General features: G+C 43.1%; 1 protein-coding gene across 1 annotated transcript; it reads right to left on the bottom strand.

Annotated features, from left to right (window-relative positions):
- Positions 1–1,549: 1,549 nt before the first annotated feature.
- On the bottom strand, positions 1,550–25,677 carry C17H16orf78 (chromosome 17 C16orf78 homolog). The gene is made up of 5 exons (XM_023189611.2): positions 25,392–25,677; positions 21,603–21,722; positions 20,847–20,976; positions 4,295–4,550; positions 1,550–1,850 (listed from the first exon to the last, which is right to left on the bottom strand). Exons 1-5 carry the CDS (start codon positions 25,539–25,541, stop codon positions 1,703–1,705), a joined length of 804 nt encoding a protein of 267 aa, XP_023045379.1. The 5' UTR covers positions 25,542–25,677; the 3' UTR covers positions 1,550–1,702.
- Between the last annotated feature and the right edge of the window lie 1,282 nt (positions 25,678–26,959).

Genomic DNA, 26,959 nt, shown 5'->3' with positions numbered 1-26,959 from the left:
GTGAGAGGGAGTATCTCTTAATCCTTTGCAGCTGTTTCCTTGGATTCTGGCTTGGGTCTCACTGTAGTTCTGTCTAAACATGGCTTGCTGGATCCCAAGTGTCCTACTTAGTAGCTGTGTGACCTTAGGCAAGTTACACGGGCTCACGCTTCTCTGGGCTGCTCGTTCCTTGGAGGGGTGTTGTATTCCTTAGTGGTGACAGCAACCCAGGGTGGGCTGGCATGGGGTGGGGGAGGATTGGTCTGGCAACCTCCAGGGCCTCTCTCTGAGCCCCAGTGGCAATGACTTTCAGTGGAGAGAACTACTTACCTTCAAGGGATCACTTTAGAACCTCAGAGTAGGATACGGAAATTTAAAAGTAGATGGAAGGAAAATCCCTGTTATTTTAGTATATGGAGTCAAGGAGTAACACCTACTCACAAGACTGGCTGGAGTAGTGGCTGCCCAGTGGAGATTCTGTACAGGAGTCTCTCTGGGGTGTGTCCTAGCTCTTGGAGACCCAGAGATCATTAGATGTTTAGGTTTGCCATGAGCAGATGTGGATTTGGTATTAGCAGCTTTTCCATGGGGACTGATGTGCCTAGTTTTGGGGATCCCTCTCAGAAAAGCAGTGGCTGGAAAATCAGCTCCTCGTCTACCCCAGCGAACTATGAAACAGCCCACATTTGTATGGAGTTCTCGGTTATCACTGACTGTGCTCCCTGCTTCACATGCAAGCTCTCACGTGTTCTTCACAGCACCCCTGCTCAGCACATACTGTCATTAACCCCATTCTACAGGCAAGGAAACAGAGGCACAGAAAGGTAAAGGAACTTTCCTAAAGTCACACAGCTATTAAGTAGAACACTTGGGATTCAGACTTGCTTGAAACACTTGCAGGGACTGGAAGGGCCTGAGTTTGTGACCTTGGTTGGCCAGCATACTCAGCTGGGAAGGCTCTGTCTCAAAAGATTTCTGCAGGATTGGCCACAATCATGCAAGAGAGCAGGGCAGGAGACTTGGGGAAGATACTGTTTTCATCTCAACCCTGCCGTTTCTCATCTATGTGACTCTGAGCAAGTTTCTTGCCCTCTGCGGCTTCTTTTCTTGAAATGAAAAAGATCCTGGACTTGCTGATATTGAGGCACCTACCAGTTCTGAAAGGTTTCGGGCCCCTTTTGGGGTCTGTGGTTGTAAGCACCCAAAGGTCTCCTTCCTTGCCTCGATATGTTGATAGCATTTCCCTCTCTCACTGCCCCTGATCAGTCCCACACTCTGCACACAAGGAGGCCCGGTCCCCACAAAGCCAAGTCCTGCTCATGGGCGTGGGGCATGTGTGTGTGTTCTCAACCAGCCCCTTTACACTTTGTCCTTTCTAATTTCCCTCTGAGGACCCTGGATCCGCCCCCCCCGACTTTTTTTTTTTTTTTTTTTTTTTTTTTTTAACTCCTAAGCCTTCCTTCCTAAGAAGCCCTTTCTAAGGATTCTTCTTTCGGTCAGGAGAAAAACTACAGTTTCTCCTAAGCTGGTTCTGACTTGGATGTCGAGGACCAGTCTTACCGCAGCACAATGATCACACAACCGAGGCTTGTTTTCTGATTGCTTATTTTCTAAAGGGATGCACTAGGTTGGAAGGATTACTTGTAGTATGCCAGAGGATGACATCTGGAGACGAAGGGTCCCATGACAGAAGGAGCCTGAAGGTGGCGGCGAGAGGAGCTATTTAGAGTGCCACACTGCATATTCCGGGGAACACCTTTTTAGCATCTATGTCCCCTTCGACCATGTGGGGGTGGATATCCACATTCATTCCTGCATCCTTGCACAGCTTGAGCAAGGTCCGAATGTTCTCCTTGGACAACCTCAGGTATCTGTTCAAGAGAAGGCAAAAGAAGTCAGTTGAAGGTGGAGTCACAGCAGCTTCTAACTTTATTGAAAAGAGCTTAGATTTAAGCAGCAGTAAGTGTGGGTGCTCTGCAAGGGGCTGGCTCTCCCAGTCATCCGTGGAGCTGATAGAGACTTTATAAGACAGTGGGACACCCCACAAAGGAGGTGGGAGTTTGCATTGGTGTAACTCTTTTGGCAGTCAGTTGCCTCCAAAGAAAAAAACATTCATTATCTTTGACTCAGTAACCCCACTCAGGTTCTCGATGTATCCTGAGAAGTCAATGGAAAGAAAAGCTATATAAATAAAAGATGTTCATTTTGGGATTGTCAACAACAGAAAAATGAGTAAATCCACTAACAGAGAAACAGTCAATCCAATAATGGACTACATCATGTCAAGGAGCTTAATTAAAAAGCCATAGTTAGAATGGCATAAAGAAGATGGTGCCACATGGCTGTGACAGTACCAAGTGGTGAGAAAAGGCAGAATGTAAATTGTTACGTGATTTGTCACTGTCATGCGTGCATACACTGAGAGAGGCCATGGGTCGAGAAAGATACGGACAGTGGAAATAACCGCTGAGCAAAGTTGCAGGCATAGCGGAGAGCATTTGTTTCTTAATAATATCCACACAATTTAAAAATCTGATCATTGATCTAGAATATTAGCTAGAGCCCCAAAATTCTGATTGATACTGAAGAATGGGACCAATCCTATTTATACTGTGTGATCCAGAGAGCTTCTTTTTCTACCAGCAACCCTGACCTTGGTCCCAGCTTTAGTATAGAGTGTAGGCCCCTACTCAGGCTGCCTGCTGGTTGCTTACTTTGCCACAGACTATGGGAGAGGCGCTGTGTGTTGATATAATGTGATTTTCTGCCTGTTAGGAATGGCCACTGTTCTTTAAGGTCTTCCCAGAGCCTACCTGTTCTTATGGCCAGCTCAGACTCCCTCACCAGTCCCCACACTTGGACTACTTTTTCCCTGATCAGCCTATGAGGGTCTCATGCATAAGTATATGGGGACACTTGTTAAGATCTCATCCTGGCCAAGCGCTGTGGCTCACACCTGTAATCTAGTGCTTTGGGAGGCCAAGGCAGGCGAACCACTTGAGAACAGGAGTTCAAGACCAGCCTGGGAAACATGGCAAAACTCCATCTCTACTAAAAATACAAAAATTAGCTGGGTTTGTTGGTGCACGCTTATGATCTCAGCTACTCAGGAGGCTGAAGCACGAGAGTTGCTTGAACCTGGGAGCTGGAGGTTGCAGTGAGCCGAGATCGCATCACTGCACTCTAACCTGGGCGACAGAGAGAGACTGTCTCAATAATAATAACCATAATAATAAATCTCACTCTGAACCACTCCATTCTTTTCTTGGTTGTTTCTTGAATGGTTTCGTATGCTATCTCTTCAAATATTCTTTCCGTCTCTTTGGAGGGCAGGAGTCCTGTCCAAATCTCTTTTCCCCCACCATGGAACCCAGGTAGGCTGCTTGTTGCCCAGAGTCAATTAGAACCACATGGTCCATCTGAAAGCCATGGCCAAAGTCATCCAGTCATGGAACCAACCAGCAAGGGCAGTCTACTGAGGTCTCTGCCTGTCCATCTTGAAGCCAGTTAACCTTCTGCCCATCAGTGAGCAGAGCAGGACTTTGTGATGGGGTTATTAGATCGCTAGACATTTGAGACCATCTTAAACCTACAGATGAGTTTACTGATGTCAACCTTACAAGGATGATAACAACTACATTACTCTGTTGTCTTGTTTCCTTATTTGCTAAAGTTTCCGAACTTTGTCAGTTACAACTTTACGGTAAAGGAAAACACTGGGCTAGGGAGAAGGATGCTTGTTTTTGGAGGCTAGGGGGAGTCTGGGCTCCACTGCTAAAACCCAGAAAGCCTTGATAAACAGGACAGAGAGCAAGTGAGAAGGGAGACTCTTTGGGAAGAGCAGTAAATAGCAAATGGTTTCACACTTTGTTCATGATCCCTTAGACAGTCTAAAAGCCCAAACATGCAGCAGGTAGGTCACTGGGGATGGTGGCTACTATCACCAGCAACTCAACCCCACAGAGCAAAGGATCGTAGGGAAATCTTCCTGTTAAGACAAAGCCACATTCTTTCCTTTTTGAGTAATATTGAAACAAATGGAAATATTGGGAGGGTTGTTGAAAGGTGTGGCATCAAAATGGCAGCACCTAAATGACAAGCCCATTCAGGCGATGGTCTACCAGCAGGTGAGCTGCTGAAGACCCACTGGCTTGAGCCCTGGAGCAGTCCTTTGGGACCAAAGGGCAGAGCTCAGCCACGCCAAGCCCCTACTCCTAGATCTTCAGGTTAAGCCAAGATGTTTGAGCCGGAGACAGGAGTAAGCAAAGCCTGTTCCAGGATCCCACCCCTCTGCCCAGGGGGTGGCAGCTCTCACCGGCAGCTCAGCACCTCCTCTGGCTTCAGCATCCTTATGGTTTCCATCTTAGGCTCGGTGCTTTTCTCCATGAGGCTCTTTAGCTTGCGTTCGTAAGCCGTGTCAGGCATCTTGTTGGACCAGTCTCTCATGAAGTTTGCCTTCCGGCTGCTAAAGGTACCGTCCTGTAACACGGTATCTAAGACAACGCTTTGTAGACGGAATGGGTTTGGCCGCTGAGTAGACTCTGGGTCGACTGCATCCTTGATATCTGTATCTGAAATTGGACAGATGTCATCAAAGAGTTAGATCATGGGAGGCTTGAGAGGTGGGGTAGGCAGGAAGGGGATGAAGGCTGGAGGAATGCATGGACTTCAAACAATACCTGTTCTGAGATATGAGGTCTTTTCATGGCTTTCACAGGTTCTCTACACCCCTTCCCCACTTTCTTTTTTTGAGACTGAGTTTCCTCACTCTGTGGCCCAGGCTGGAATGCAGTAGCACAATCATACCTCACCGCAGCCTCTATCTCAGAGGCTCAGTGATCCTCATGCTTCACCCTCCCGTGTAGCTGGGCCTATAGGCACATGCCTCCACTCCTGATAAACTTTTATATTTTTGTAGAGATAGGGTTTTGCCATGTTGCCCAAGCTGGTCTTGAACTCCTGGGCTCAAATGGTCCACCTGCTTTAGCCTCCCAAAGTGTTGGGATTACAGGCGTGAGCCACCGTGCCTAACTCAGGTTCTCCTTCTTTGTTTGTTCAATCCTTTTTCCCCTCCCTCTTTTCTCCTTGCCTTGTTCCAACTCCCTTCCTTTCCCTCTTTCCCTCTTTCTGCTTCTTTCTGTCTGTTCTCTCCATCCTCCCCAGTGGGAGTTCCCCTAAGTGGAATGTGCGTAGAGGAGGTAACCTAGAGGATATCTTCTGATATCCCAGGGAAGGTATCAGAAGAGAAAAGTTTTGAGCTGGGTTTGAAAGGGCCAATAGTTGATCAGTTAGAAAAGGAAGGAAAGGATCACAGGCAGAGGAACAAAATGTGTGAAGGCACAAATACACGAAATAAAATGGTGAGTGTCTGATGTGACCCAAATATGGGGTTTGTACCAAACAAAATGTTGTTGGACTTGCAGGGGTGCCCAACATTTTGGCTTCCCTGGGCCACATTAGAAGAAGAATTTTCTTGGGCCACACCTAAAATACACTAACACTAATGACAGCTGATGAGAAAAAAAAAAAAAAAAAAAAAAAAAACGCAAAAAAAATCTCGTGATGTTTTAAGAAAGTTTACAAATTTATGTTGAGCCACATTCAAATCCATCCTGGGTCCCATGTGGCCAGCGTGAAGGTTGGACTAGAGCTTGGACACCTTAATATTTTTTTCTTGCTAAATTTCCTTCTAAGTGTTTTATGTATTTTTACTCAGAAGGATGGAATATTTTGTACTCATTTCCATTTCTAACTGGTATGACAAGCATATAGAGAAAAGTCTACCATTTATTTTTTTTCTTGAGATGGAGTCTCGCTCTGTCACCCAGGCTGAAGTGCGGTGGTGTGATCTCAGCTCACTGCAAGCTCCACCTCCTGGGTTCACGCCATTCTCCTGCCTCAGCCTCCCCAGCAGCTAGGACCACAGGTGCCCGCCACCACGCCTGGCTAATTTTTTTGTATTTTTAGTACAGATGGGGTTTCACCGTGTTAGCCAGGATGGTCTCGATCTCCTGACCTCATGATCTGCCTGCCTCAGCCTCCCAAAGTGCTGGGATTACAGGCGTGAGCCACCATGCCTGGCTAAATATACTGTTTTTTAAAAACTATATTTGTCAGCTGGGCATGCTGGCTCATGTCTATAATTCCAGCACTTTGAGAGGCAGAGGCAGGTAGACCATTTGAACCCGGGAGTTCAAGACTAGCCTGGGCAGCATGGATTGAGGCCAGGAGTTCAAGACTAACCTGACAAGACTAACAAAGTGAGACTCCATCTCTACCAAAAAAAAAAAAAAAATTAGGGGTGTGGTGGCACATGCCTGTCGTCCTAGCTACTTGTGAGGCTGACTTGGGAGGACTGCTTGAGCCCAGGAGGTCAAGGCTGTGGTGAGCTATGATCACACCACTGCACTTCAGCCTGGGTGACAGGGCGAGAGACCCTGTCTCAAAAACAAACAAACAAACAAACAAACAAACAAACAAACAACTATATTTGTCTAGTATACCAGCAACCACAGTAAATTTTATTACTTTTTAACTAGAATTTCATGAGTTTTGCAGATATACAATCATATTACGGGGAAAAAATGAATGTATCATTCCTCCAATATTTATCAAAATTATATATTCTTTTTAATATATATTACATTTGACAGACCCTCTAAAACATTGCCAATAATGATGATAGGGATTAAGCCTCATTTTTTTCCCGATTTTAAGTAATTTGGGCATTGCATCTTTTAGAATGATATTTGCCCCTATTTGGGGTATATGTTTTATCATATTTTAGTGGTTTATCCCTGGTTAACATAGAGTTTTTACTGGTGATAATTGCTTGATTCTACTCATTGCTTTTTTTTTTTTTTTTTTGCCATCTACTGATATAATCACATTTTTTCCTTTAATATGTTGATGTAATAAATTGTGTTCTTAGATATCCTGATAATGAACCACTTCTTACCTGCTGTAATAAAGCCCACTTGTTCATGGTGGAATTCATTTCAGACATTGTATATGTGATGTATTTTCATACATTGAGTATATTTGCTAAAAATTTCTAGATTTTCGCATTTATATTATTGTGAGATTGGCCAACTTTTTTGGTATAAGTTTTAATATTAAAGTTCTGCATTAATTTAATAGCTTGTTAAATTAGTGCAGAAATGTCTATATTTTATACAGTCTGTAATAGTTGAAGTAACGTTAAAATTATTTGCTCTTTAAATGTTAAAACCTTGCATGAAACCATTTGTCTTAGTGCCATTTTTTAGTGGAAAAATGTTAATTATTTTTCAACCTTCACTGCAGAAATTGCCCTATTCAATTTTTCTGCTCTTTATTGTACCAATTTTGATAATATATAGTATAATAGAAAATCATCCATTTCCTTTAGGTTTTAAAATGTATTGTATATTGTATACAGGTATAGTATTCTATTACAGTTCTTTTATTTTATTTACATCCTTTCTCATATAAAATCTTGTATATTTTTACTCTTCCTTTTAACAAGGCTTATGATTACTTCATAGCAATTGCTTTCATGTCACTTGCTTTTTCAAAAAGCTAGCTTTATACTTCGGCTTTTAACAACTTTTGATCTTGATATTATTCATTAACCCCAGCCAGTATTTAATATATTAATTTTCTCTTTTTCATAATTCTTCTACTTACTAAATTAATAAAAGTGTTGGCAATTTATTTTATTATGTGTTTTATAAAGAATTATTACTTTTAGTTTTTACCGTACATTTTCTTCTGAGCATACATTTTGCCTTTGTCTCACGTTTTGGTATGAAACAGGCTTATTTCATTAGTTATTTTCTGTGATACAAGCGTAATTTGGATGTATGTTTTTTAATTTCCAATTTTTAAAGTTGAGGGTTATTTCTAATTGTTGGTTTGGGATGATGTAGGTATCTACATCTTTACTTTTGTGAATGTTAGTATTTTCTCCGTGATGAAGCACACAGGTGAGTTTTGTAAATATTGTTTGGATATAAAAAAATACATGTTCTCTATTCAGATGTAAAGCTATGGTTTGTTAACTGCATAGTTACATTCTCCTATATATCTCCTGTTATTGTCTATATGATCTTCTATTTGTTTCTGAAGGAGGTGTATTAAAACTTACTCCCATAGTGGGGAGAATGGGAGGGACATATGGTTTGAAAGGCTACCTATCCAGTTACTATGCTATGTTAGTCTGTTCTCATGCTGCTAATAAAGTTGTACCTGAGACTGGGTAATGTATAAAGGAAAGAGGTTTCATTGACTCACAGTTCCACATGGCTGGGGAGGCCTCACAATCATGGCAGAAGAGCAAGAGAGGTCTTACATGGCAGCAGGCAGGAAGAACTTGTGCAGGGGAACTTCCATTTATAAAACCATTAGATCTCATAAGACTTATTCACTATCACGAGAACAGCATGGGAAAGACCCGCCCCCATGATTCAATTACCTCCCACCAGTTTCTCCCACAACACTTGGGAACTGTGGGAACCACAATTCAAGATGAGATTTGGGTGGGGACACAGCCAAACCACATCACATGCTCACTACTTGGGCGATAGGATCATTTATACACCAGGCGTCAGCGACACAGAATTTACCCATGTAACAAACCCGCACGTGTATTCCTAGAACCTAAAAGTCAAAAAATAAAAATAAAATAAAATGGACCACCATAACTGTATCTTTAACAGGTTCTCCCTGCATTTCTAAATGTCTTGCTTTATTTCTTTAGCTTCTACATTTTTTGATGCATGTAGGTTTATGGTTATTACTTATTCTAACATTTAAAAAGGTCTCTCTTTTACTCTATGTGTTTCTTTTAGCCTCAATTCTAACTCACCTACTTGCACTTCCTTGTTCTTTCTTTGCTTTTCCTTTTGTCATCAACCTTTCTATCTCACCTGGTTTTAAATGTTTATCTAGATTTTGATTTTAAATTACTTGCCAATATGTTGTTTCTAGTCTCTCCTAGAGCATTTTCTGCAGATGAAAGAATGTATGGCTTATAAAAATCCCTAAATATTTCTGAATCTACAAATATAATTCATTCGTTTGATAGTGACTTATGTGAATTGGGGCAGTATTATGGGGGTTTTCATTCTTAGCAATGCATATGTGCTATTCCACTTCCAGGTTGATGGCAGGTTGATTTTTTTTCCCCTTGTAAGTAAATTATTCTGTCTGTAAGCTTGTAAGATTTCATCAACAAAGTTTGGGAATTTTATCAGGATATTCCTAGTCGAAATGCATCTAGACCTCCTACAATTACATAAATGTGGAGACAGTGGCCTGAGGAGTGGGTGTGACCTGCCCAAGGTGTCGCAATGAGTTAGTGGCTGAATTAGGACTCTTTATGGCACATGGTGCTCTGGCATCGTAGCTGGTCCTTGACAGGGTGATAAGGTCAGGTGGCCTCAGCAGTCCGTTTGCACGTGCAGGAAATTGGCGCCATGCTATGGGAGGATCATGAGCTGCACATTCTCTTTTACACAAATAAGGAAATTCCTTGGAGAAAGGGCAATTGCCTTTCCTGAAACATCTGATCCTCTTCCGTGCAAGGTGGATCTCATGAAGGAAAGAGCAGTAACAATATAAAAAGTAATGACAATTACACAGATTAGCTGACATGTGTTGAGTGACTCACATACCAGGCAGCGTTCAAGGGCTTTCTGGCAGTGGGGGCACATCAGTCTCACAACCACGTCATGTCCATTTGACAAAGGAGAACACTAGGATCAGAGGGATTAGGTAATGTGCTCAAGATGCCACAGATTATCAGTGGTGAACTGAGGACCTGAGCCCACATTGTCAGAGCCTTTTTCTGGAAGCCTGTCCTGGCCTCTCTTTTGGACAAAAATGACCCACATTCCTGGGTTTGTGGCTGAAGAGATAGGTTATATTTCTAGTAAGCCATGTTCAGGACACCAGAAGCTCACTCTGTGCTCGTGGAGACAAAAGTGGGTATGGCTTTCTGGCCCTGTGCATTAGGGGATGTATCCTTGGCCTGGTGTCTACACAATATCCTGGACATAGGTGCCCATGGAGGGAATTCCCTTTCCCAGTCTAGCTACTCACACTTTACCAAGATTTACTTTGGCAAGGTGTTACAGTTGTTTTCCCAGGATCTTTTCCTGGCTCATAGCCAGAGCAAACTTTCTAAAATTTAAATTCAACTTAGTAATTTCCTTCGTAAAACTTTTCAGTGACTTGTTATTGCATTCAATGAGGTTTAAGTTTTGGAAAGGCCAATTTGAGACTTCTGCCTTCAGTCAAGATGGGGTAGCAGGGATTGGATTTATCCTTCCACCTTAAGCAATTAAAAAACTTGGCATGTTATATGAAATAGCAGTTTTTAGACATTGGACAACACACAACATAGGGCAGTGATCCTTGAGTGAGGGGAAAGAAATGAGGGGAGCCTCATGATTGTCCCAGCCTTCAGTTGGAAGATGCTTCCAGGTTGCAGCATGGGGTTGCAGGGAAGCCTAGACAGAGCCTAGGAGTCCCCTTGAGTTGAGGAGAGAGACCAGATAATTTAGGTAAACTGTAAGAGCTAGAACAACAGGAAAAAGCTGCACCAAGAACTGCAGAGTTATGCAGATTCCCCTCAGCTGAGGACTAGCTGGAACAAGCCAGAAAAGAAAGTACTCCAGTGAAAGAATTGGTAGACAAGAATACGGCAACAGCTAGTATGGCATACTCCTGTTATGCCCTCCAAGGCAAGGTCACATTAAGAAGAGATGCAGAAGATTTAAAATGACCCAAATTGAAATTCTAGAGATGAAAATGACAATGTTTGAAATGAAAAATTCTATTGGATGGGATTAACAGCAGATTCGGTATTGAAGAAGAAAGGATTAGTGGACTTGAAAGTATAGCACAAGAAACTGTACGAGATGAAACACAAAGAGAAAAGACTGAAAGATGAAGAAAAACACAAGATGAATTTTGGGACTTTAAATATGTGTAATTTGGGTGCCTGAAAGAGAGGGGAGAGAATGGAGAAATGAAATAAATTTGTGAAGAAATAATGGCCAGCAAATTGGTAAAATTTGATGAAAACTGTAAACCAAGAATTTCAACAAACCCCAAATACAAACACAAGAAACATTAAGCAAATGACACTAAGGCACATCAGAAGCTCCTTTCTTAAAAGAAAATCTTAGAAGCCAGAGGAAAAAAATACTTTACAGAGGAACAAAAATTAGGAAGAGAGTCAGCTTCCCATTGCAAACAAGCCAGAGGATGGTAGACCAAACTTTAAAGTATTGGATGAAGAAAGGTTGACAATCTAAAATTCTACACTCAGCAAAAGTGTCTCTCAGAAACAAAAGTGAAATAAAGACCCTTCTGGATATACAAAAGCTATACGAATTTATTACCAACAAAGCCACACCACAAGATACATTAAAGGAAAATCTTCAGGTAGAAGGAAAATTATTCCAGACAGAAATCTGGATCCAATGAAGAGCACTGGAAATGTTAAATGCGTGAGTAAACACAAAAGTCTCTTGGAAACGTAATTGCTTAGGACAAAAATCATAACACTTGTGGGATTTATAATATGGAAAAATACAATGTGTGGCAACAACAGCATGTAGAAGGGGAGAGGAGAAATGGAAGTATACTCTCGTAAGGCTCTTATGCTTTACATAAAATGAAGATAGACTGTACTAGTTTAAAGATGTACACTATATACATTAACATCATCACTAAAACGATTTTGTGTTTTTTTTAATATGGAGTCTTGCCCTGTCTCCCATGCTGGAGTGCAGTGGGGTGCAATCTTGATTCACTGCAATTTCTGCTTCCCAGGTCTAAGCGATTTTCCTGCCTCAGCCTCCTGAGTAGCTGGGATTACAGATGTGCGTCACCACACTTGGCTAATTTTTGTTTTTTTTTTTTTTGAGATGAAGTCTCACTCTGTTGCCCAGGCTAGAGCACAGTGTCACGACCTCGGCTCATTGCAACCTCTGTCTCCTGGATTCAAGTGATTCTCCTGCCTCAGCCTCCTGCAGCTGGGACTACAGGCACGCGCCACCATGCCTGCCTAGTTTTTGTATTTTTAGTAGAGACGGGGTTTTGCCATGTTGGCCAGGCTGGTCTCGAACTCTTAACCTCAGGTGATCCACCCACCTCCGTCTCCCAAAGTGCTAGGATTACAGGCGTGAGCCACCGCACCCGGCTGCAACAAAGAGTTATAACTAGGAAGCTAATGAAGGAGATGAAATGGAATCATAAACAATATTTGGTCTAAAAGAGGGCAGGAAAAGAAGAAAGAGAAAGCAAAGAATAGATGGAACAAGCTAGAAACACATGTGAAGATATGTGTTGTTTAATTTCCACATATTTTTAAATTTTCTAATTGTTCTCATTTCATTGACTTTTTGTTTTATACCTTTGTGGTAAGAAAAGATAGTTAATATAATTCTAGTCTTCTTGAATTTGTTAAGATGTGTTTTGTGCAGTGCAATAAAATTAGAAATCAAGACCAAGAAAATCACTTAAAACCATACAGTTTTGCTGGGCACAAGGGGTATGCCTATAATTCTAGCACTTTGGAAGGCCAAGTAGGGCAGATCTCTTGAGCTCAGGAGTTTAAGACCACCCTGGGTAACATGTCAAAACCTCATCTCTACAAAAAAATACAAAAATTAGCTGGTCATGGTGGTGTGCACCTGTAATCCCAGCTACTTGAGGGGCTGAAGTGGGACGACTGCTTGAGCATGAGATGTCTAGGCTGTAGTGAGCCACGATCCTGCCACTTCACTCCAGCCTGGGCAACAAACTGAGACCTTATCTTAGGAAGAAAAACCCCATACGATTTCATGGAAATTAAATAGCCTGCTCCTGAATGACTTTTGTGTAAATAATGAAATTAAGGCAGAAATCGAGAAGTTATTTCAAACAAATGAAAATAAAAATACAATATACCAGAATCTCTGGGACACAGCTAAGGTAGTATTTAGAGGGAAAGTTATATCACTGATCACTCACATCAAAAAGTTAGAGAAATCTCAATTTACCAACCTAACATCACATCTAAAAGAACTAGAGAACCAAGAGCAAACCAACCCCAAAACTAGCAGAAAACAAGAAATAACCAAAATCAGAGCTGAACTGAAGGAGACTGAGACACACACACACAAAAACATTTATAAGATCAAGGAATCCAGGAGTTGTGGGGTTTTTTTTTTTTTTTCTTTTTACTTTTTTTCTTAATACAGATAGGATCTCACTATGTTGCCCAGGCTGGTCTTGAACTCCTGGGCTCAAGGCGTCCACCCCTCTTGGCCTCCCAAACTGCTGGGATTACGGGTGTGAGCCACCACAGCTGGCCTGGTTTTTTGAAAGAATTAATAAAACACATAGACTGCTAGCTAGACTAATGAAGAAGAAAAGAGACAGGATCCGAATAAACATAATTAAAAACTACAAAGGAGATATTACCACTGACCCCACAGAAATACAAATAACCATCAGAGAATATTATGAAAACCTCTCTGTACACAAGCTAGAAAATCTAGAAGAAATGGATAAATTATTGGACACATACACCCTCTCGAGACTGAACTGAACCAGGAAGAAACTGAATCCCTGAACAGACTAATAATGAGCTCCAAAATTGAATCAGTAATTAACCTACCAACAACAACAACAAAAGAAGCCCAGGACCAGATAGATTCACAGCCAAATTCTACAAGATGTACAAAGAAGAGCTGGTACCATTCCTACTGAAACTATTTCAAAACATTGAGAAGGAGGGACTCCTTCCTAACTCTTTCTATGAGGCCAGCATCATGCTGATACCAAAATATGGCAGGGACACAACAAGAAAAGAAAACGTCAGGCCAATTCCTTGAACATGAATGCAAAAAGCCTCAACAAAATACTGACAAACCAAATCTGCACAAGAAAAGAAACTGTCAACAGAGTAAACAGACAACCTACAGAATAGAAGAAAAAAATTAAACTATGTGTCTAACAAAGGTCTAACATCCAGCACCTACAAAGAACTTTAACAAACTTACAAGAAAGAAAAAACAAAAATAAGTGGGCAAAGGACATGAAAAGACACTTTTCAAAAGAAGACATACATGCAGCCAACAAGCATATGGAAAAAACCTCAACATCACTGATCATTAGAAAAATGCAAATCAAAACCACAATGAGATACCATCTCACACCAGTCAGAGCAGCTATTATTAAAAAGTCAAAAAATAACAGATGATGGTGAGGTTGTGGAGAAAAGGGAATACTTATATACTGCTGATGAGAGTGTAAACTGGTTCAACCATTGTGGAAAGCAATGTGGTGATCCCTCAAAGAATTAAAAGTAGAACTACCATTTGACTGAGCAATCCCATTACTAGGTATATACCCAAAGGAATATAAATCAGTTTACCATAAAGACACATGCACACATACGTTCACTGCAGCATTATTCACAAAAGCAAAGCATGGAATTGACTTAAATGTCCACATATGGTAGGTTGAATAAAGAAAATATGGTACATATATAGCACGGAATACTATGCAGCCATAAAAAGAACAAAATCATATTTTTTGGAAGAACAGGGATGGAGCAGGAGGCCATTATCCTTAGCAAACTGATGCAGAAACAGAAAACCAAAGACTGCATGTTCTCACTAATAAGTGGGAGCCAAATGATGAGAACACATGGCCACATAGTGGGGAACAAAGGAAACTGGGGCCTACCTGAGGGTGGAGGGTGGGAGGAGGAAGAGGATCAGGAAAAATAACTAATGGGTACATCACCTGGGTGATGAATAATCTCTACAACAAACCCCCACGACACAATTTACCTATGTAACAAATCTGCACATGTACTGCTGCACTTAAAAAAAAATGACTTGTGGTCCAACATATGATCACTTCTGGAGGATATTCTACATACATTTGAGAAGAATGTGTATTATGACAGGATGTGTAAACATATGTTAGGTCCATTTGGTCTACAGTTTTGTTCAAATCTGCTGTTTTCCTTATTAATTTTCTGCCTGCATGACCTACCCATTGTTGAGAGTGAAGTGTTAAAGCCCCCTACTATTATTGTGTTGCTGTTTATTTCTCCTTTCAGTTCTGTTAATTTTTAAAATATATTTAGGTACTCTGATGTTGAGTGAATAAATATTTCAATTGTTATGTCTCCTTGATGAATCAATCCCCTGTTACATAACAACCTTCTTTTTTTCTTGTGACAGTTTCTGACTTAAAATCTGATATTAGTATAGCCACTGATGCTCTCCTTAGGTTACCATTTGCATGGAATATCTTTTCCAATTCCTTCTTTTTCAGGCTGTGTGTCCTTAAAGCTAAAGTGAGTCTCTCATGGGCAGCATATAATTGGATCTTGTTTTTATTAAATTCGTTCAGCCAGTCTATGTCTTTCAATTGGAGCATTTAATCCATTTATATTTAAAGTAATTATCAATAGGTAGAAACTTACTGTCATTTTGGTCATTGTTTTTTGACTGCTTTGTAGTTTCTTTCTTTCTTTTTTTCCTCTCTTGATGTCTTCTTTTGTGATTTAATGAGCTTTTGGAGCAGTATGTTTTTATTTATTTTTCTTTCATTTATTTACTACAGGTTTGTTTTTTGTGGTTACCATAAGGCTTGTACAAAACATTTTTTTATTTTGAGATGGAGTCTCACTCTGTCGCCCAGGTTGGAGTGCAATGGCATGATCTCAGCTCACTGCAACCTCTGCCTCCCAGGTTCAAGCAGTTCTCCTGCCTCAGCCTCCTGAGTAGCTGAGGCGCATGCCACCACATCTGGCTAAATTTTGTATTATTAGTAGAGATGAGGTTTCATCATATTGGCCAGGCTGGTCCTGACCTCGTGATCCACCCCCTCAGCCTCCCAAAGTGTTGGGATTACAGGCATGAGCCACCATGTCTGGCCATAAGACATTTTATAGCTATAACATTCTATTTTAAACTGGTAACAACTTAACTTAGATCATACACAAAAACTATACTTTTACACTCCACCTGTCATTTTAGGTTATTGATATAACAGTATACATATATTTTGTATTGTGTATCCATTAACAAATTATTATAGTTATAGTTAATTTTAATACATTTGTTTTTTAGCTTTTATACTAGAGTTGAAAGTCATTCATATATCACCATTATGATATTAGAGAATTTGAAATTTGACTATATATGTATCTTTACTAGTTAATTTTATACGTTCATGTGTTTTACATTGTTAATTAGTGCCCTTTTATTTCAGTTTGAGGAACTCACTTTATGATTTCTTATAAGGCAGGTTCAATGGTGATGAAAACTCTCACTCTTTGGGAAAGTCCTTTCCTTTTATTTCTAAAAAACAGCTTTATCAGGTACAGTATCCTTGGTTGGCAGCTATTTTCTTTCAATATTTTAAATATTTCATTCCATTCTCTCCTGACCTGCAAGGTTTCTCCTGAGAAATCTACTCATAGTCTTGTGGGGGTTTCCTTGTGTATGACAAGTAGCTTTTTTTCTGCTGCTTTCAAAATTCTTTCATTGTCTTTGACTTTTGACAATTTAGTTATAATATGTCTTGGTGCAGACCTTTTGGTGTTCAACATATTTGGGGATGACTGGGCCTCATGAATCTTAATGTACATCTCTTTCCTCAAATTTGGAAACTTTACAGCCATTATTTCTTTCAATACATTTTATTATGCTATTCTCCTTCTTAGACTTCCATAATATGTATTGTTTCACTTGCTAGTGTATCATAAGTCTGTTCGCTTCCTTTATTCTTTTTCAGTCCTTTTTTTTTTTTTTTTTTTTACTCCTCTGACTGAATAATTTCAAATGACATGTCTTTAAATTCACTGATTCTTCTGTTTGATTGAGTCTGCCATTGAAGCGCTCTATTGGGTTTTTCAATTCAGACATCTTGGTCTTCAGCTCCAGGAACTGTTTTTTGGCTTTTTTTTTCCGATGGAGTTATGCTCTTGTTGCCCAGGCTGGAGTGCAATGGTGCGATCTCGGCTCACTGCAACCTTTGCCTCCTGGGTTCAAGCAATTCTCCTGCCTCAGCCTCCTGAGTAGCTGGGATTACAGGCACGCACCACCACGCCTGGCTAACTTTGTATTTTTAGTAGAGATGGGGTTTCTCCATGTTGTTCAGGCTGGTCTTGAACTCCCAGCCTCAGATGATCTGTCTGCTTGGCCTCCCAAAGTGCTGGCCTTCTTTGGCTTTTAAAAAATGGTTTCTATTCCATTGCTGAATTCATTTTGCCCAAGTATTGTTTTCCTATTGCATTTAGTTGTTGGTTTCCTTGTAGCTCAGTGAATGTCCTTAAGAGGATTACTCTGAATTATTTGTCAGTCAGTTCATAGAGCTGCATTGCTGTAGAATTAGTTATTGGAGCTTTATTAATTTATTTTAGTGGTGTGATGAAGAAACTCTACTTATTCGTTTATTTGTAGAGATGGGGGTCTCACTATGTTGCCTAGGCTGTTCTCAAACTTCTGGCCTCAAGTGATCCTCTTGCCTTGCCCTCCAAAAGTTCTGAGATTACAAGCATGAGCCATGCTGCCTGACTCAAAACTCACTTTAAATATAAAGGCATAAATAACTGAGGAAGGTCAATGTGGCAGTCATAGAGGTTGAAAGCAATTGGTGATTCTTATAGTGGATGAGGATCACGGTTAAGCTAAGATATTGGTTGTGGAAATGGAGAAGAAGAGAAAGAGATTAAAGATATTAAGGAGGTAGAAGCTACAGGACCCAGTCACTGGTCATGAAGGGAGAGTGAGGCAGAAGTGATAGGATAGACTCTGACATCCAACTTCCACATTGAGATAGTAACATTTCCTGGGAAGGTGCATGTAATGTAATGTAATCAGGATGTGCTTTGCCTATGGCAACCCAAGCTAATATCGGGCATGGTGTATGTGACTATCTCTAGGCCCTTCCTAGGGGCTGCTTTGTTTTGAACTTGTCTGCCAATTCAGATCATACCCATTCATTTTAGTCCTCTTGCCAGTCTACGCAAGAGGCTCTCCTTACTGTGCCTAGGCTCAGCCCTGACTAGGTTCTGGGTGCCACATCTTGAGGCCCAGACTGTTCCAGATGCCGCTGAGCACTTTCTGCACTTGGGCTGGCCCATTTGCAACCAGTGGTCATTTGTAACCCACTGGCCATTGGTCTTATTACATCAGGAGAGACAAGGCTTCTTCATTCTCCCATAGAGTGGATTCGACTTGAATGGTGGAAAGAAGGGAACTGCAGGGAACCAAATGGGTGTCAAGTCAACCTGACCTGCTGGCATCCTTGTGCAGTGAGATGGAAATAATTATTTAATCAGCTGGTATGGGTTTCTTTCAGGGAGTGAATTGTTTAAGAAAATGTCTTAATAGACTACTTTGAGTGTGGAACAAGACAAATGAAACCTGGTTCTCTTCAAGTAAAAAGCCAATGGGAAAGTGTTAGGTGGAGAAGGAAGAGCAGGGAGGAAAGAGAAGAAGAAAGAGAGAGGAAGAGGGAGAACTGAGCAGTACCAGGACTCAGGCGAGGAAAGCAAGGTGCCCAGGGTGCAAAATTTAAGGAGGCATTCACTCTCAGACTCACACTAGTGCATGATTTGCATCTGAGAGTGAGTGCTTCCTTAAATTTGGCGGCCTCAACTCCTGGCTTGCCTCGCCTTACCCAGTCTTGGAGTTGAGAGAAACATCGGGGGCTACTTCCTGCAAAGACATGTAGCTAGGGAAAAATCTCCTGGTGGCAGGGTCGGATAAAGGACTTTGAAGAACAAGGGAGTCTAATCATCAACCTCTAATTTGTTTGCTGTATGATTCTGTGATGTAATTCTTTCCCTCTGTTGGCCCCAAGCCTTCAATAGAATGTATTTACATACAATGACTTCCATGTAAGAGGTTTCAGGAGAAATCAAAGAGACAAAATAGCAGCCACTGGAAGCAATATTTACAGAAGCTCCAGGGCCCAGCAGGACCAGGATTTTGGAGCCAGACATTACACTGGCAGTCACAGAAAGTTTGGGGAAGGTATGGGGCTTCCCGTAAGGCATAAGGCAATCTAGTTTATTTTTTAAATAAACTTCAAATATTTTAGAATAATTGTGGTGTATTAGTCAAGTTTCCATCGAGGGTCAGAACTAATAGGATAGATGTATATATGAAAAGGAGTTTATTAAGGAGTATTAACTCACACGAACACAAGGTGAAGTCCCACAATAGGCAGTCTGCCAGCTGAGGAGCAAGGAAGCCAGTCCGCGTCCCAAAACCTCAAAAGTAGGGAAGCCAACAGTGCAGCCTTCAGTCTGTGGCCAAAGGCCTGAGAGCCCCTGGCAAACCACTGGTATAGATTCAAGTGTCCAAAAGCTGAAGAACTTGGAGTCTGATGTTCAAGGGCAGGAAGCATCCAGCACAGGAGAAAGATGAAGGCCAGATGACTCAGCAAGTCTGATCCTTCCAACTTCTGCCTGCTTTATTCTAGCTGTACGGGCAACTGATTAGATGGTGCCCACTCAGGTTGAGGGTGGGTTGGCCTCTCCCAGTCCACTGACTCAAGTGTTAATCTGCTCTGGCAACACCCTCACAGACACACCCAGGAACAATACTTTGCATTCTTCAATCCAATCAAGTTGACACTCAATATTAACCATCCCATATGGATTTACAGAAATGTTGCAAAGAAAATAAAGAGGATTCCTGTATATCCTTCATCCATTTTCCCTTAATGGTAACATCTTACGTCCATGACATGTTTGTCAAGACTAAGAAATTAAGATTTTTTTGTATATTATAGAACTTCTTCAGATTTCACCAGTAATGCCCCTAAAGTGCTATTCTAGGATTTAATCTGGGATCCTAAACTGCACTGAAAGCCGACTGCATTTAAATCTTAAAGGGAAGTGACTGCAATTAGGTCACAATGGCTTTGGTATATTAAATGAAAAGGGGAAAAAAGATTTTGTCGTCTTTGTTGGGCACAATGGGGGCAATTTTATGTATGAGAATTGACAGCTTCTGCTTGGAGGCTCCTGTGTACTTTTCTCCTGGGCTAGTTGGAATCCCTTCCAGATTTCTCTTTTACCCTACACCTCTGTCCCAAGGGGCCTGACATAACAAATGCATCTGTTTTTCCAACACCACAATAAAGACCACCTGAAACTTTAGCAAAATTTTTACTTAGAAAAAAACCACTAATATTCATTCAGCACCTCCTCTTGGTCAGGCTAGTTACTTTTCATGCCTCATCTTGCTTAAACCTCACAACCATACTATGAGGCAGGTATTATTATCATCCCATTTTACAGATGAAAAACCAGACTCCAGAGGTGAAATAAGTTGTCCAGGATTATACAACTCTGAGTTCCTTATAAAGTGGTAGAGCCAGGGTCAGGACCCAGGCAGTCTTTGAAATTGGGGATCTGGCACAGCCTAAACTCATTCCTTCCTAGAGGTGAGCAACTCCTGGCAAGTTTCAGGCCAGCAGGAGTGGTACCTTCTATAGTTGATATTGTCACAGTATCTGAATTAATTAGATGATTTGTAACTCATGAAGTTGATGTCACCAAAATGGCTTCAGGAACCTGGACACATGAAGTTGGTTTCCTGAGAAGGGAACACTCGGGAGGGCCAGGGCCTTGACAAACATTCACCTCCTGTTCACGTCACATCCCGCTTGCCAAGAGCGACCCCAGGAGTGGTCCCTCCCAAGCCTCCATGCGGGCTTCTGACTCCTGTGTGCACAATGGTTGGATTGCGGTGGATGCTACTGCTCTAAGGATGGCGTGAGCTTTCGGTTGCTCCTAAAGGAAGAGATTATGGAGGAGGATTCTGGCGGCTGGGCCAAGGTTTTTCCCTTACCAGATTTCTTGGGGCCATCCTTGACATAGCTGCCAGGGACCATGCTGAGGCGTTTTCCCTTTTGCTCCATTCCATAGAGCCTTCGGTAGGAGACCGCGTCCCAGTCCTTCCTGAAGCTCTTTCCTAAGGCCTTGGAGGGAACAGGTGAGAAGTCACACCCCAGTTACAGGACCTGGCTCACCCTCCCCACCTCCATCCCAAGCAAACAAACAGTGATTTCAAGGGTTTGCTGAAAGGCAGGCAAAGGCAACCAAAGAGAGAGCTTCCCCGGGCCCTGGCAGAGGTTGGAGGGGCAAGGTCTGCCCATGGGTGCTTGCTCACCAATGCCTCCCTCTTCTTCCCACCATATATCAGACGGGTCCCTGGGGGCCTTGGAAACACAGGCCCTTGGAGGCCATTAGGTCTGGGTGGGTCTGCCCTGTTAGCCGCCTGGCCAGAAAGCTCCTGTCCCTCACTGAGCCATGGTGTTCTCATCTTCCAAGTGGTCTTCCTGAATGGTTTCAGGGGATAAATATGGGCGAGGGAGGATGTGACACTAGTGAAGAATGAAACTACAGGGAGGCAGCAATTGAGTAGCACAGCTGGACAGGGTAGGGAAGGGTGGAGATTTTATATGAGTGTTAATGTGGGGTCAGAGTGAATTTCAGAGCCTTAAAATTTAGAAAGCAGGCAGACATTATGCAGGAGAGAAGCAGGGACCCCTTCCTTCATTTGGAGACCCAGTGGGGGTGAGGGGAGGTTAGGGGGCCGCATTACCTTCTGGGAAGTCTCCGTGGCCTTGCGGTTCCCTCCCCGTGCCGTCATGAGGCCTTTGCCTTTCTTCTCTTCCTTCTTCTCATTTCTTTTAAGGGCTATCACCACTTTGGGCTTTTGCTTCTGAGAAGCCAAGGGAAGAGAGCCTGCAGCCACCCCTGTGGGGACAGCGTCCCTTCCCTTTCCCCGAGGAGAAGGCTCCCAGGTGAGGGGCTGCCCCTCCCCTCCACAGGCTTCAGTGCACACACTCTAGGTCCGGTTGTCACTGTCCCTCTGCTTCTGGATGCACCCTGGTATACATGTCGCTGCCCACAGAGTGACGTTGTAAGCTTCAGGCCTGGTCCTGTTCCTCTCAACCTCAGAATCCATCAGGGGCTCCCCATCACATCCTCCCCCCCTCATAAGGGCCTCACTCCCTAGCCTGGTAAGAAGCCCCTCCAGCCTCCACGTGGCCTTACCAGCTGTGACTTTCCTGCCCCTGCCTCCAGTCTGGAGCCACAGGAAGGCTGCCCTGACTTTGAGCAGGTGCTGCTGATACAGACCTCTGGGCCTTTGCTCAGCCCGGCCTCTCCCTTGGTCTCGGAGCACCCCAGGCACCCACCCCATCCAGTCTTCCTGGAAGGGTGGTCACCACTGACCTTGCCTTTCTCTTTCCCCAGGTATTCCTTACCACCTGCCCAAGAGCTGAGTATATCCTGCCGTGAATGGAGTTCCTTGTGCATGGCACATTCCTGGCCCTCCTGCTCTTACAGGGGATGCAGGGAGGCCAGGGTCATTAGGGATCTCCAGGGTCCCACAGTCCAGGAGCCCAGCAGAAGCACATAAAGGGCAGGCCACCCAGGGAGCATCCCGCCTAGTCTATAAGGAGTAGGGGTGGGTGCCAGAGTATCATGGGAAAAACTAAATAGACTGGGTCTCCTCTGGGAATGTACTGCTTATGGTTACGGGGAGACAGTGGCCTGGACTGCAGTCTCCAGGTCAGATTGCCCGGATTCCTGCTCTATCCACGACTGAGAGCTGAGTGACCTTGGCAAGTTTCTGCTCTCTCTGTGGCTTAGTTTCCTTGTCTGAAAGGTGGGGATAATAGTAGGACCTACTTCATAAAGTTACTGAGAGCAATAACTGAATTATGACATGCATGTGCAATGCCCTCCATGAATTATCGGGGGTAGGTTATTATGCGGGGTGGGTGGAAGGGAAGTTTCCATAAGCCGTTTGGGAGTGTGGAAGGAAGCTGTCCAAGGCCCTGCTTCATGTTGCAAGTTGCCTTCTAAGGAAGGTAATGCTGGTTAGCTTTGGGGTTTTGTTTGGCTTAGTGGAGAAACAGTGCAACTCAGAACCAAGGCTGCATTTTCAGGCTATGAGGAGCTAGGCTGACCCATCTCCTCCAGGGCAGCCCTTTCCACCATCCCCAGCTCAATCCTCAGCCTCCCCAGAAGAGTCACCTGAGTAGCTTCCCACACAGCTCCCATTTTGGGGAAGCCTGAGCAGAATCGACATGGCAATGCCTTAGACTTAAGGAAACTGCAACATTCACGGATTCAGCATCCTCCATGGCTGAGACTTCAGACCTCAGGGGTCTTCGCTGATGCCAAATGGATCACAAGGGGAAATACCATGAGCAGTCTGTTGTGGGGAGATCTGGATGGCCAGGCCAGACCCCAGGAGAGGAGGCCACAGAAGGCCCTGAGTGGTGAAGATAGACCCCAACCTTCTCACTAGAGGGTCCCCTGTCACCTGCTGCTGTCGGAGACCTGTCAGGACATGTCAGCTTCCTCTTAGAAGCTTCCTTAAAAACCCAGATGCTTCTGGGAAAGGTAATGATGCTTGATGACTTAATTATATTTCCCATGTAAACTTTCCTCCTCTCTAGGTCCAAAGTTATTTACAATAAAAGCCACATTTAAGGTAAAGCTGTTAAAATGTGATTATTAGAATCTTATCCTGGTAAAAGGAGATAGACCTGAACATATTAACCATGGAAGTGAATGTAATTCCTGTGATCGATATTAAATTGAGTTTGGAGAGACCCAGAAGTCAAGCTTCCCCTTTGCCCCCAAATCAAGGCAGTGGGTAAGCTATCTGTAAATCATTAGCACCTTAGAGTAAAATATGTTTGTCAGATGAGTCTGATGGAATTGGCACTCGAGATCTTTCTGACTATAAATGGTAAGTGGTATGGTTTGGATCTGTGTCTCTCCCCAAATCTCACGTCAAGTTGTAATCTCCAGTGTTGGAGGTGGGGGCCTGGTGGGAGGTGATTAGATCATGGGGGCAGTTTCTCATGGCTTAACATGATTCCCCTTGGTAGTGTCATGAAGGAGAGAGTTCTCGTGAGATCCAGTGATTTAAAAGTGTGTGTGGCACCTCATCCTCCCACTTCTCGCTCTGGCCATGTGAAGTGCCTGCTCCTTTTTTGCCTTCTGACATGATTGTAAGCTTCCTGAGGCCTCCCCAGAAGCAGAACCCCCTATGATTCTTGTACAGCCATGAGCCAATTAAACCTTTTTTTTTTTAAATAAATTACCCAGTCTCAGGTATTTCTTTATAGCAGTGTGAGAATGGACTAATATAGTAAGTAAGTACATGAACAGAATGGAAGCTTTCCCCAAAGGCAGGTGCTGACCTGGATAAAGCAGAGGAAGTGGAGGAAGTTATGGGGAGTTGGCCCAGCAAAGCCCATGCATTTGGGAATTGGATAAATCTCAGTTTGAGCCCTGACTCTGCCCTTTATTACTTCTGTGAGTGCAATAAAAAGACTTATTTTCACTTTCCTTATCCTTCAACTGGGGGTAAAAATAGCGCCTCCCTGGTAGCCTGACTGGGAGCAGTTGACCACATAACCCAGGTACAAATCTAAACACAGGGCCTTCACCACAATAAACATTAAAAGTTAGTGATGTGATGAGCATTGTCATTAGTAATGGCATTTTTTACTCATTTTGCTCTAGGGTCAGGAGATTCAAGACCAGGTGGCATCTTCTGCAGAGGATACCACTTTCCAAAGACATGGCTTGGTTCTTCATAGATAATGGGTCTTGGGGGAGCTCTGGGAAAAACTGAGGCAAACTTGGTTGCTATACTTCTTGGAGAAAGAGGAAAGGGCAGGTTAGAATTAGCTCAATGTAGGGTAGAAAAGAGGAGGTATGTTAGCTGGAGTCGCAGTTGCAGTAATGGCAGTGAGGAACGAATGTTCTTTGATTCTGAAGGCATCACAAGGAGGGAAGAGCTGAGGGCAGTAGGAAGATCCCATCCTGCAATACGGAGACCCAGAAGCCACTACCCCTTGGCTCTTCTAGAATTCTGACCGATACTAACATTTGCCCAGCTTGACTAAACTTTAGACAGGTTCCTTCCTGATGATAGGTCTTTGGCCTCCTTTTCCTTAGAACCTTTCCTCTAGAAAACTTGCATTTGTAAATTTTTTCTCTGCCCCTTTGAGATGTAAATTTCTCACCCTCTTGCTAGTTTTACAATCCAGGAATGTTTTTCTCAAGGACCTGGGAGGACCCTTTGAAATATAATCATCAAGAAAGATTGTACCCTGTCTCTCAGTCTCTGTGAGAGGATGGGAGCCTAACATTGATAAGTGCAAATGAGCAACACAGACAGCCTAATCATATTAACTAATTCCCCCACCCCATTGATGTCCTTGGGTACTTCTCACTAGCTTATCCCAGCACTTCAAAATTATCCCGCCTTTTGTTTCAGGAGACTCAAGTCCAATCTCTCTCCCCTACTGCATCTATCTTGAGTAAAGTCTTCCTGCCATTTCTCTTGGATGGTACCCACCTCGGGAGCTTGTTTCTTCTTCCCCTGCCTCCGCTCCAGCCACTCCAGCACACGGGTGAGGTCAGACATGCGCCTCTCTTCGGCAGTCTTCCACATGGATTTCCTCTTTGTGGGCATTAAGTCCTTCAGGTACACTGGTTGCTCTAACATTGTGGAGTCTTGCTAGTGGCTTGGGTGGGAGGTGGCTGGCACTCTCTCACTCTCTTGATCCCTTTATCTGGACTCGATGGCCTGGTGATTCAGAAGGTAAGGTGTGGCCTTCAGATGTGAACATAAAGGGCAGAGTGAGCCAAGACGCTGGGATATTGGCCTTAAAGGGTAGAAGGCCTGGGGAGTGATTGTGAGGTCATTGCCAGGCTTGGTAGCTGGCTCTGGGGTCAGAGTAGAGGTGGGACATTGGCCACCTCCCACTGTTCCCCATGTGGCCACTACCCCTCTTCAGGCATTATGTCTCCTCTGGACTCTGCCACAGCCTCCTTGCAGCCCAGCCTTTTCACCTCCATCTCCACACAGATCTTACTAAAATAAAGGTCAGCCCATGCATCTTCCTTTCTCAAGAACTTTCAATGGCTCCTTGTTGCCTATCTAAAAAAAGTCTAAATTCTTTAGTTTGGCATCCTGTCTTTCTACAGTGTACTTTAATTAGAAGAAAGTTTTTTATAAGCCCAATTTGTCTATGTTCATTTATTCATCCAACATGTGGTTGTCAGGCACCTACTAAGTATTGGGAATGGTGTTGGGGATACGATGCAGGAGAAAAACATAGGCGGACTTCCTAAGACATATGGGCTAGTGGAAAAGCGGGGCAGATAATTACCATATGAATCCATAATGACAAGTGAAGATGAGTGCTCTCAAAGAAAGGAATGTAGTTCTAAGAAAGGCCATAGCAACGGTACTAGACTTGGATGGGGTGGTGGGTAGGCCACCTTTGAGCTCTGAGCTGAAGGATAAATAGACTTCAACAGGGCTGCTATGGTCTGGACATTTGTGTCCCTCTTGATGGCATTAAAACGTGGGGCCTTGGGAGGTAATTAGGTCATGAGGGCAGTTCTCTCATGATTGGAATTGATGCCCTTGCAGAAGAGACTAGAGAGAGCTCCACCATGTGGAGATGTAGTAAGAAGGTGTCACCTATGAACCAGGAAATGGGTTCAGCAGACATAGAATCTGTCAGAGCCTTAATTTTGGATATCCTAGGCTTCAAAATGGTGATAAATGAATGTTTGTTGTTTATAAGCTACCCACTTTGTGCTATTTTGTCATAGGCCTGAGTGGATTAAGACAAGGGCTTTGGAGCAGAGACATATGCCTGTGCGAAGTGGGAGGCATGGCACTAACAGCAGAAGGCAAGAGTGGCTAGAGTACTGGGGGAAAGAGGCAATGGTACAGAGGTGGCCAGAGGCCAGGCCATCCAGGAACTTGGTGGCCACAGGTTCTGCTCAGACTGGGAAGGGAAAGGGAGCAAAAGGAAAATAATAAAGGAATTCAAAAAAAGGGGGGAGGGAGTGGCATGGTCAGGCTTCCCTTTTTTGCTCTAGTAAACTTCTACTGAAGGAAATTAAGTA

The sequence above is a fragment of the Piliocolobus tephrosceles genome, chromosome 17 (assembly GCF_002776525.5).
Source record: "Piliocolobus tephrosceles isolate RC106 chromosome 17, ASM277652v3, whole genome shotgun sequence".
Taxonomy (NCBI): Eukaryota; Metazoa; Chordata; class Mammalia; order Primates; family Cercopithecidae; genus Piliocolobus; species Piliocolobus tephrosceles.
Note: the sequence above shows the minus strand (reverse complement) of the source record. Positions and strands in the feature narration are given on the sequence as shown.

What these genes read in the sequence shown, in the direction of transcription:
- C17H16orf78 (XM_023189611.2), bottom strand. Translation starts at nt 25,541, where the DNA reads ATGTTAGAGCAACCAGTGTACCTGAAGGACTTAATGCCCACAAAGAGG. An exon ending in AGAAGAAACAAGCTCCCGAG is followed by an intron (nt 21,723 to 25,391) that starts GTGGGTACCATC and finishes TTGGCTTCTCAG; the next exon opens with AAGCAAAAGCCCAAAGTGGT. An exon ending in GAGGAGGTGCTGAGCTGCCG is followed by an intron (nt 1,851 to 4,294) that starts GTGAGAGCTGCC and finishes TCTCTTGAACAG; the next exon opens with ATACCTGAGGTTGTCCAAGG.